The sequence below is a fragment of the Nannobrachium achirus genome (genome assembly GCF_963921795.1).
Source record: "Nannobrachium achirus genome assembly, chromosome: 4".
Taxonomy (NCBI): Eukaryota; Metazoa; Chordata; class Actinopteri; order Myctophiformes; family Myctophidae; genus Nannobrachium; species Nannobrachium achirus.
This window is the reverse complement of record NC_137813.1, coordinates 16,022,248-16,034,690: the sequence shown is the minus strand read 5'-3', so window position 1 is coordinate 16,034,690 and position 12,443 is coordinate 16,022,248. Positions and strand designations below refer to the sequence as shown.

General features: G+C 45.3%; 1 protein-coding gene across 1 annotated transcript in view; it reads left to right on the top strand.

The window, feature by feature from the left end:
• The window catches only part of LOC308282686 (double C2-like domain-containing protein alpha), a gene marked incomplete at both ends in the record, with an annotated part of 83,850 nt that overhangs the window by 18,721 nt on the left and 52,686 nt on the right, over positions 1 to 12,443 (top strand). Inside the window, one exon of the mRNA XM_080723076.1 lies at positions 8,238 to 8,317. Coding sequence (XP_080579202.1) covers positions 8,238 to 8,317 — 80 coding nt within the window. The remainder of the gene's footprint in view (positions 1 to 8,237; positions 8,318 to 12,443) is intronic.

Below are 12,443 nucleotides of genomic sequence, written 5' to 3'. Positions count from 1 at the left end.
CTTAGCAACGAGCTGATCTCCTCTCTCAAAAGATCTGCCTTTAAACCACGCGCCCTGGTATGAATAACCCTGCTTGAAAGCGGAGGTTCATTCGCGAACTGTAACCTGTAACCTTTGGTTATCGTTCGAAATACCCAATGGCTCGGTTTGCATAACTTCCACTGGCTCGCGCAGCGTGCTAGCGTGTTTTGAGAGAGAGAAACCCCACCACTGTGCTTCCGTGACGGCGGAGCTTTTTGGCGGCCGGACCGGAAGCGGGAGACCTGCGTATCCGTATCCGGGACACCCGGAAGCGGAGCGCATGGGTTCAATAGGCCGCAAGGCGGAAACACCTTCTGGTTGTACCGCTTGACTAGCGGAGCTTTTTGGCGGCTGGACCGGAAGCGGGGAGCGAGCGAATCCGTATCCGGTGAAACCGGAAGCGTTCGGCTTTCGCTCGATAGAGAGACAGGAAGAGCAAAACGATTCGACTGATAAGCAGATTCGCCCACAACTAAAGCATTCTCCCCTGACAGGGGAGGAACCTTTACGTTTAATACCTGCTCTAAAGCCTTTATGCTTGTCCCTTGACACGGGCTCATAGTAGGCCGACAGAATTTCTGACTCATTGTTGAATTCATAGCATCGCTCACGCGAGGGAAAGTCCACTCGCGCGCATGAGGAACCATATAATTGTTTGACATTAACATTACTGGTTGATGATAAAACCTGTGATTGATTAGATAGTCCTGACGGGACATCAACATTTCTACAGGAGACATGCATAATGGGGTCGTCTGTGCAAGTACGAGAGAGTTGGACAGAGGCAGACTTTGCTCTTTCAACATATTTATTCCCGATACAGGAGGCATAAACATTGGCATTTTCATTTCCCCGACGCGGGGTACAGAAAACAAACGCTCTCGCTTGGGGGGAAGGGGACCGAGAGACACCTCGGACCCCCGCCCCGACACAAACTCCCTCTTCAAAGTGTCATTTCCGCTGTCCCCTGCCGCGGCCCCCGCGGAAAGAAGACGGCTGCCTATTATCCCTGGACGTGCGGCGCTGCTGAGCACGTTCGGGAACTACAACCTTGCTGCGGGGCTTGTCAGGCGCCCTGGCTGCAGATGCTCCCCTGGAGGAAGAAGAGTGCTTTTTATAAGAAGCAGAGCGGCCCCTCTCTCTGGTGCGGGAGGAGCGGGACACCCTCCTAGCTTGCTGCGGTTCCTCCTGAGGCACTGTAGTGGACTCGACGATGTCCTTAGCCGCCTTGAAGAAGGTAACTCTACCCTGCAGCAGCTCCAAGCCCCCACCCATGAGGGTGGTGGGACTGTTCTCCATGTTAATGAGAGACTTGTACATCTCCCCGCGAGGACCTAGAGGCTTCTCGCCCACGTCCCTCTTAGGCTCGAGGTCGACATAGTCGAGCCAGCGGGCTCTCTCAGACTGGAGGTTGTAGTCCATGGACCTGCCCATCCACTTAACCGCATGCCAATTGACCTTCAGCATGATGTCAAATAAAGTGTTCAGTTCAGCTGTGTGCTCCCCCGTGGGCAGACCTTTGACCAGGTCCTTGGTGGAAGCGAGCAAGAGCTGGATTAGATTCAGGTCCTTAGCAGCCAGAGCAGCGGACCGGTAGGCGTTACGAGCCCTGTCCGACTGCATCTTGTCCTCCAGAACAGTGAACCCCGGCGGGTTGGTGCCGACGGGGCCGACAAACGGCCCGCACTTAGCCGTGCCCACATCCTTATACTGGGGTCTGACGGAGCCTAGAAAGGATTGCGCTAACAGGTGGTCCAGGTTGGGGCAGGTGGACATGCCTGCCTCCGCACCTCCGACCACCTCCAAAACAGAGAAGGACAGCTTTCTGGGGTCTTTATGAGTCTTCCATGAGGAATGAAGAGCCTTGGTGAATCCCTTCACCAGCGGCAGCCTGGAGAGGACATACGGGGCGGGAACCGAAGGCTCCTGCCCGGGCATTTCGTCATCATCCTCGGCCTCATCAGAGGGGAGAGGAGGTGGCAACTCCTCTCCAACTCTGGCAAGAGCTCTCATGTAGACTGTCAGGTGATCCAGCAAATCTATTGCAGAATCGACGTCCTCAGCTCCCGCTTCATCCGCTTGACTGGCGGGTGGAGGGGCAGCGGCGCCAGAGGAGGACTGGGAGGACCCTGCGGCGTCCAGTTGACTTGCTGGAGCCGTAGGGTTTTTTACCGTGACTGTGAGTCGAGAACCATCGTCCTCGACTATATCCTCCTCCTCCTCGTCCGTGTACCCAGAGTATTCCGAGCACGAACCCTCGCTCTGACAAGAGCTCAGGTCCGACTCGCGCCTGAAGGTCTGGACTGTTTTGTTGATGCTCACGTTGAGGGGAACGTCCCCGACGGTCACATCCGATCGCTTCTTTTTGGGCACCGCGCCCGAAGGGGTAAAGGCTACTGGAGGGATGTTAGCCTTCTTGGTCGCCTTCTTAGCGGCGACTTCGCCAGACCCGCCAGCTCCAGTGACAGTGGAGCTAGCTGCGGTCGGCTGCGCGGCAGGCGGTGTTCCAAGTAGCATGGCGCCATCTTGACCTGGAGTGGCGCGCTGTTTGCCAACCGGAGCTCCGGAAGGCAGCGCCGCACCTTGACCAACGGTGCGGGCCGCCTGGGGAAGGAAAGACTGGGCTGTGGGGTTCAGAGCAGCAGACCCACCTGGTGGAGCACAGGCTCCGAGGCCTGCCCTAGCCAGGTAGAGGCGGTGTACCAGGACATCGTGGTCGAAGGCCGTGCAGATGTCGCAGAAGGGTCCTGCTCTCCCCTGAGGACATAGTGCAGAGAAGGCGTGTGCAACGCCCATGCAGCTAGCACAGAGAGGATGAAAATCCTGTCCGTCGATGAGTCCTGGACAGCCTGGGTAGTCACATTGCCTCGGCAGAAGGGCCAGAGGATCCATGGCGAAGCAGTGTAGCTAACGTTAACAGAGCTAACAAGCTAACAAGCTAACGGCTAAAGCTAGGCCACGCTTGATTCAGACAAAGGCCTGAACAAGCGGTAATCAGTGTAGCTAACGTTAACACAAAGCTGACGAGCTAAAGAGCTAACGGCTAATGCTAGTTCACGCTTGATTCAGGCAGAGGCCTGAACAAGCGGTAAACTACTTTGTTAAGCAGTAGAAACCCGTCGGTTTAAGACGGGACAAGAATAATTATTCTTAGGTACGGGTTTAAATCTACACTCGCCGGTGGGCGACTTCCTATGCCACCGCTTTAGGCTAAAGAGCGAAGAAATAAATTATAAGGCTGAGTTTCAACTTATCTGAATGTGATATCGCAGAGAGTGAAAAGAGGATGTTACTTCCGCCTCCGGGGGCTTTTATAGCCTGGAGGCGGGTCACTCTGGTTTGAGTGACAGGCCCTTCCTACCTACGTTAGTACGGGAGCTGAAGTAGTTTCTCTGAATGATCGCCAGGGGGCGACATTACCCAAGTGGGAGGTCATCCTGGAATCTTGACAGTAAACAGAATATTTCTACATTGCAGTATTGATACTTTTACTTAAGTCACCTTAAGAAATCATCTTAAAAACAAGTTAATATTTTGTTGATGTCATTGTGGGAATGCACGATAAGCCAATCAAATTAATTAATTGACTGTTACTTACTGTATGTCTGCACAATGAACATTTTCTTCCCATCGCCCGCATCGACACAAATTTATATATAAATCTGTGGATATAAAAATTATATTTCCGGTGGTTACTGGTTGTTACTTCCCCATTGTTCATGTGAATATGCTTGTTTATGTTTATGGTTGAAATGGAAAACACAATGTTTTCACTGAGAGGGGCAAGCTGCGCTCTAACCATAGAGTTATACTGCGGGGCTGGCCAGTAGAGATGTGACGTTCGCGAACGAATCAAGTCTTTTGAACGGCTCTTTGAAATGAACGATATGATTCGGTTCACAGTAGGGAGCCGTTCCTTTCAAATGAACAGTGGTGGGAAAAGTACTCAATTTCAGAGATCCAGCTCACTTCAAATAGCCATAAATCCCATCTCGCTCTTGGGCCAGCTCTCTGTTCTCTGTCTCTACTCCTCCTCCCCGCCCCGGGAGTGGAGGGGGCTGTGCTACGGGGGATGGGATCATTTGATTCAGAGATTTCAGACCGTTTTAAAAAAGACCACGTGACCTACTGTATCCTACTGTATCATACTATTATAATTTTGGGGCGTGACAGTGGAGCTTTAAGTAACAAATGTGAGTACTTTTTCCACCACTGGTTACCTTTCTAACCCATTAGTCAACTCCTCATGCTTTCAAGATTGAGCAAAACATTTTCAAAAGAATTTGAGCATATTTCAGTGTGCTGACTCATTTTTTCACTTCTAATCTAGACCAGTGGTTCTCAACCTTTTCAGGCCGCAACCCCCAAAATAATAATATTTTAACTGGGGACCCCACACTCTGACGAGCACTAAGAGTTGAGGCATTACATTTTGTATAACACGGTTCTATTGTGAAAATAGCACATCTACACAATCATCAGTGTATTTTGGATTCTTGTCAATTTGTGTTTTCAGATATTTAACCACTTGAACTTTCAATACTTAATAAACTTGACCTATCACTCTGTACTTAGTCTGCTCTTTCCCCCCTCTACATGAAACCTCTTTGCCGAAAATAGCAGATCTACAAGCTCGCAACGCCTCGCGCTGCGAGGCGTTGTGACCAGGGGAAAAAGGTTTCTATCACACAAAGATTTGGAGGACCCCCTGTAGTAACTCTGAGGACCCCTAGGGGTCCCGGACCCCCTGTTGAAGACCCTTGATGTATGGGCACCAAATTTAGGTGACCTTTAATTGGATAGTTCAACCCCCAAAATGACTCATTTCTATCTATTACTCACCCCATGGAGACTTGAATTCATGGATATTTGTTTGTTTTTGTCCCATTCCTAAGCCAACAATTTCAGGATAGTATTTGTGTCTCCATAGGGAACGAAGGAGGCGCTTAGTGTCTCCATAGGGATCAAATTATTGGCTTAGGAATGCGTCAAAACAAAAACAAAAAACATCCATGAATTCTCCATGGGGTGAACTATCTATCCCTTTAAGCCACAACAGAGCCTGTGTGTTGTGGCTGTGTGTGTAATGTCCACGAGACATTTTGGGCAGTTTGGCTGTCAACTTCACGTCCCAGCTCTATTACTCTGTATGGAAACGGAGCGTTTAGGGCGCAGAGAGGGAGAGAGGATAATGAGACAGAAGGAATACTCTGGAGGGTTATAACCTTGAGAACCATGAGCAATGGCTGCTTAGTCATTGTTACTAGCATTACCTGTTGACACCTGCAACACGACGTATTAGTCATGTCCACACTAATGGGTGCTGTTGTCAAGTAGCGTGTCTGTCCATGTGTGCAGTTAGGCCATAAATTGGCCTTAAAAGTACAGTTTTCTTTGTCAGGTTTAGTTCCTCCATGTGGCAGACTTGGAAGAAAAGAGAAATGTTATTTTGAGTGTAGAAAGTGTCGGGGGAGGCAAAATTATTATATCGGAGTAAAAGTTTTCTTTTAGGAATTCCGCGGTTTAGATCAGTGGCTCTCAACTAGTGGTCCTTGAGGGGGTTCCAGGTGGTCCCCAGCCAAATGGAGAGTTGGTAATCAAATGGATCTTATAGATCTCTAACTCTCGAGAGTGTAAAATGAAACCAAATGAAACCCTTATGGGTCCATTTGGTTTCATTTTACACTCTCGAGAGTAAAATTATTGTTAAAGGACAACTCCGCCCTAAATCACTTCTACTTATATTTATCCCAAAATACTGTCCATGAGGTCTATTAGGCAGAAATGCCCCTGTTGTTCAGTTTCCCCAGCACAACGCAGCAGCTGTCATAACATAGAGTGGAGCCTATAAGCCTATCACTTTTACACTATTTGTTGAGTTCAAACATGATTTTTATTTTCATTAATGTGTTACTAGTTGTACTTACCAACACATCCATGCCTTGGTTGTCCCACACAAGCCACCACCATCTCATAAATAACGTTTTGGGGTGAGCATTCGGCACACGTGCCAATCAAAGTGACTGTACTGGCCAATCACAGGACATCTTTTCCGGGACTTGGCAAAACACATAAAAGCCTAGCATCTGTTTAGCAGAGTGTGATGGCTTGTGTGGGACGATGACATGGATGTGTTTGTAATGACAACTAGTACCACATTCATGAAAAATAAAAACACACTTGACCACAACAAATAGTGTAAAAGTGATAGGCGTATAGGCTCCACTCTATGCTTTGAGAGTTGCTGGGTTCTGGTGGGGAAACTGGACAACAGGGGCATTTCTGCCTAATAGACCCCATGGACAGTCTTTTTGGATCAATATAAGTAGGAAAATGAGCCTAGAAGTGATTTAGGGCGGAGTTTTTAAGCATCTGCATTGCTTAGAAGTCACAGTACACAATTAAAGAATGTAGAAGAATTGTTATTTTGGTCAACGTTTGCCTGTCATCTCCCCTATACGGTACCAACATCAATACAGCATGGAATTGTGTACAAAACCTTTTCCGACGATAACACAAGATTAGAAGTTTGGGGTCTGAGAGGCTTAATCTCATCGAATGGTGGTCCGTGGCTCCAATATGAAATAGGTTGAAAACCTCTGGTTTAGATGTATCTGTTGCCCTCGCCTTGACCCACCCGACAACACCAGTGCACTCATCTTTTTTTTAATAGACAGAGCTTATATTTCTTATATTTTTATATAACATTCCGCAAACAACTATAACATCCAGTCTCATTTGGAAGAAAACCACAGTGTTATTATGTTGTAGACTGGGTTCACATGCATGTTGGATATACATAAATACATGATTGTCATCGCCGTCAAGTGGAAAACCTTTTACGTCCAAAAACCATCACTTTCGTGCGATGAAATGTGGAGATGCCAGGTTTCTACCCGACAGTGACAATAGGCCCTATACCGCGTGCATGGGCATGTGTCGAGCTCCCAATTAATTTGCCTGCACCTCGCTTTCTAAGAGGATTTGCCGTGTTGACAAGAGATGTGCTGTGTTGAGATTGATGTGACAGCTGTTGGTTCAGTAAAAAAGGAGGATTTGCATCCTGTGAATGTGCTCCGCTGTGTTTGGCCGGCTTTGCTCCCACCGCATGCTTTCATTTTTTTTTATCCCGAGGGATGCTGTACTGTGTGTACCGTATGTTGTCTTCTGATGAGACGAGATCGTGGAAATGCCATGTTCACGCGTGGAGCTGTTTTGTTTGTTCCTGATTCATGCTAATGTCCCGTCTTTGATGTGTTCTATAAGCTCAGCGGATCTCAAAGTGTGGTCCGGGGACCCGAAGGGGGTCTTTGAGGTGGTTCCAGGGGGTCCCCTGCTAAATGATGGTTAGGAGCCAAAGGGACAGTGGCCCGGTGGCGAAGTCGGTAGCGCTGTCGCCTCCTCCACGTCATCAGTGCCTATGTGGGGTTGGCGAAAGGGCCTTTCTGTGTGGAGTTTGCATGTTCTCCCCATGTCCCCTAGGGTATAGGTACCCTCACAAAAGACATGCAGTAATCCTGGTCTCTATACTGCCTCCCCCTGGCCAGCCGGGGAGCCTGACGGAGGAGAAAGGAACTGGTTGGAATAACGTGTTCCTTCCACACGCTACGACCTACTGGGGAAACTCTCCCTGGGTCAGGTGTTAAGAAGCGGCTTGCTCACTTCTCATGCACTGAAGGAAGCATGAGCTCAGTTCGGGGCTCTCCCCAGGTTGGCAGAGGGAGAGTAGCGCCCAGGATTACAGCTTAGGCAATTGGCAGTGGGTGGAAAAATGGGTTACAAAATCGTGGGATACAAAAATAAATTTAAAAAAGGAACCAAAGGGACCCATACCGCTATGTAACTCTTAGATCAAAATGGACCCATTTGGGTCCATTTTGTTCCATTTGTACGCTCTAAGGGCTCTATATTTAACTTAAAGGCCTGTCCATACTGTCCTACTGACTACCAAACTTTTCGTCAGAAAGGTCCATCCAGTTCAACTACAAAAGAGTTCAGAAAGATGCGCGTTGGAAAGTCTGAACTCTGGACGAATAGTTTGGTGGTCGGAGACAGTATGGACAGGCCTTTAAGTTATAAGGCATAAGAGCTGGTACTTAAGACAATCAAAATACAGCCCTAATAGTTAATAATGGGAGTTAATGGGAGTCCGAGGCCGAAACATTTCAGAAGCAGTGTTGTAAGCATTCTATTTGTTGCCTCTGTCTTCCCTCTAGCTGCCTTGGGAACGCTGGAGTTTGAGCTTCACTATGACCAGAGCTCCAGCGAGCTGCGATGCACCATACTCAGGGCCAAGGTGAGTGAGCAGTTCTCTCCTCCCAACCGTTCCCCGAGGATCCCACACTCCTGAACACTATCACCCTGTCTGGTGTTTTCTGAGTTCGACCCAACGCGTAGGAAGAAGCAAAACAAAACTTACATTGCAAAAGAACAACTTTATGATCCAGTACTCACAACTTAAGATACATATTGGAACATATGGGAAGAAGTGACAAAAACAGAATAATCCAAGTAATATTTAGGGAAACTAATATTCAGGGACACAGACTTGTATACACTGGGAAACTACAGTAACTACTGTAGACACAAGTGAACTCAATAATAGAGATGTGACAATCTACTATACCAATATGCAAACTCAAAATATACATTGACTTTGTAATTGTATCGTTTTTTCAATGCAAATAATCAATTTTATTGATTCTAAGTACTTGTACTGTACGTGTGTTGTATTTAGCAATTATTTAGCTTTCTGCTCTTTCTGTAGCTATTTCTGTATACTTCCAGTTTCTGGGTAGAAAAGAAATATTTGGCGCCACTCATTACATATACTCTGTTTTATTTCTGAGATGTGACGTAGGCATATCCAATTAACATTTATGTTTGTTTTATATAGATTTGTAAAAGCATCTGCAGTCACACTGTTTCCTGTTTTTTCTTTTTCTTTTCTTTTTTTTAGATTTTAGGGTAGTCTAGCTAGCTAAATGGCCAGGCTAAATAGACGATTTACAAGTTCACAACACAATGCATTGTGAGCTTGATCAAATAAATAAAGAGGCGGGGTTTATTAAGGAAAATATGCGAGTAGGTCTTCCACCACTGCACTAGGCACATTTCACTAGACATGTGATATGTATCTACATCCAGTAAAGCTTACATGGGCAACTGGCGGCCCGGGGGCCACATGCGGCCCCCACCGTCACTTAATGCGGCCCGCAGGTTAATACCGGAATACTGATATATTATTGATTTCAGCTATTATAATTCCAAACATGACCTGCTTTAATTCTGTCAATCTATAGTAGCTTAATGACTAGTATAGTAGTATTCAAATGTATTTTTTTATGTTCAATGTATTTGTATTCAAGTTCATCAAGTTATTCATGAGTATATAATTAAATGTGTTTGAAATTAAATCAAAATGTTACATTTCAGGATTCAAATTAAAAAATAACAAAAGAAATATTCAGGATTCCAATTCAAAAGGAGACAAAAATAGCCGATCTACAAGCTTGTAGATCTGCTATTTTTTTGCTTCTTTTGTATGAGATACTAGAATGACAAAGTAGGACAAAGCAATATGCAATGTGGCCCTGTGGAGTGAAGGTGGAAATATAGTGGCCCTTGCCATCATCAAAGTTGCCCACCCCTGCAGTAAATCTTAATTTATACTTAATAATTCAGGCTCGCCCTTTAGTGCAAGTCTTATCCACGTTAAAAAGGACCAAGAGAGAGAGAATTCACCCATTTCCAACCAAGCTTTGTGTACAGTAGTTGGTCCTCACTAATGTTCATTATAAGATGGCAACATTTCGGTCTACTTGGTCGGCGTTTACATGACGCCGCTTCCACGAGAAATCCGCCCAAAAAACGAAATGTCAGATATGCCTTCCGTTCAGACGACAACGGCATTTTCGGGAGTTGTTGCAGTTGTATCTCTTTTTTTTGCGGAGGAGTAATATGTAATATAATATGTAATATAATATATTACTCTTGATTCCAAGTAATAGGCCTGAGTAATAATATTATCACTTTTTTAAGGAGTAATGTAACATATTACTCTCCTTGGAGTAATATTGCCCAACACTGATGAGCATTTATAAGGACCAATTATATGAATATTACCCTATTTGCCCTCATTGTACATGGGAGCCATGCTTCCTCCATTAATTCTGGTCTTGTCCTAAGTTGGCAGATTGATGGGGATAACCACTCATCTATCAGCTCACCCAGGGTGGGTTTCCCCCTCGCAAACACTCAATCTGACACAGTGGCTTAATTTCATGGACTTTAGTATGCATTAGGCCAGGGGTTTTCAAAGTGGGTGACGGGGCACCCTGGGGTGCCGTGAGGGCAGACCAGGCCAGGGGTGCCGCGAGATAATTTGATAATATTTGGAATTTATTTGGACACTTGAAAAATATGTAGTGTCATTATAAACTTGAAGTACAAAATGGCTATTATCTCACCGTTTTCCTCGCAACATAATCACTAAAATATCGTCACTGTCGGGCAGAAACCTCGTATCTCCAAGTCTCAAATGTGTACGTCTTTTGGTAAAGCAAAGCCCTGCTTCAACATACAAGACTGTCGCACAAAACTAGTGGAAACAGCCGATGTGCTTGTAGATCTGCTGTTTTCACTAGTTTAGTGCATTTTATAGATGATAAATACCAAAACGAACGGTTTTGAACATACAAGGTTTCTACCCGACAACGACGATATGCTATAGGCTAAATATAAGGTGCTGGGAGTGAAAATTATAATGTAGGGGTGCCTCAGATTAAAAAGATATTTATGGGGCGCCCTGAGACAAAAAGGTTTGGGAACCCCAGCATTAGGCCACGGACACCTGTAAGGACAGATGGCTTATTTTACAAGACTGGAAGTTAATTAATTGCTCCACTGAAACAACTTGAACCACGTTGCGACGTTCAACGTGCTTGTCGAACGGATATTTTCAGCTAAATCTTTCCCCATAATAAACAGATTCTATTCTACACTAGAATAGAGCCCTGAGTGATCCCAGTCAACCACAGGGCAGGGGTGGGCAACATTAATGACAGAGAGGGCCACTATATTTCCACACTCACTCCAGAGGGCCACATTGCATAATTATACTGTTGGGCAGAAACGTCTTATAACCTCTTAGCAAAACTAGACAACCTACAAGCTCAAAACACGTGTATATATATTTGATATTTTTTTTATTGGAATCCTGAAAAGTATCGTTTTTATTTAATTTCAAATGCATTTAGTTATGCATACTTACGTTAACTTTAGGAACTTTAATACAAATACATTGGACATAACATTTTAGTACGAGTCATTAAGGGTCATGTTTGCATTTGTAGAATTGTAAGAGCTGAAATCAATACTATATCAGTATTCCGATACTAACCTGCAGCTGCGGGCCGCATTAAGTGAAGGTGGGGGCTGCATGTGACCAGTTGCCCATGTACAGTATATGGTTTAAGTGGATAATACAAGGTTCCCGCTTGACAGCAATGACATACTGTATACCTGTAGCATGACCAGTGCAACATTCTGTGCCGTTAGAGGAGGAGTCTTCAACAGGGGGTCCTCAGAGTTACTGCAGGGGGGCCACCAAATCCTTGTGTGATAGGATAATTATTTTAAATGAACAATTGAACCCTCGCATCCCTATACTCTGGGGAGAACTTCAGCCAAAAACAGCAGATCAACAAGCTCTCAACGCCTCGCAGCGCGAGGCGTTGAGAGCTTGTAGATCGGCTATTTTTGGCAAATAGGTTTGGTGTATAGGTAAAAAAGAGCAGACCAAGTACAGAGTGAAAGGTACTAAGTATCGACAATTTATGATTTTAAGTTTATACAATATGTAGAGGGGGTCCCTGCTTCATCTTTCTCTCTGCTAAGGGGTCCTTGGCCTGAAAACTTTGAAGACCCCTGCGTTAGAGGATACAATACATAACAATACAGAATGATGCAGTGTGTGTACCTGCTCTGAACCTTAAAAAAAAAAAATATATATATATATATATATATATATATATATATATATATTCCAGGGAACTTGAAAGATGATCACCAAAACAGGGCACGACAGTCTGGCTTCCTGGACCAGAGCTGTCAAGTCCTGCAGGCTCCCTGAGGTGTCGTCTTTGACACCTCTTTATAGCCAGAGACGCTCTCCCTAAATGGTGATAAATATCAATAGGCTATTACTAACTGACAGCACAATATAATAAAGGTTTTATGAAAAACGAATGTTGTGATAGGCCTATCAGTTCTTCATGTCAAGGACCCCCACAACTTTATATAATTGGCCGCCGAGCCCCAACTCAAAATATGGGGAGCAAAGAAGCAAATATTTGAATTAAAAATGTTGCTTAAAGATATACAGTATACAGTATAAATATAGTGAGATATTTTTTTGATTC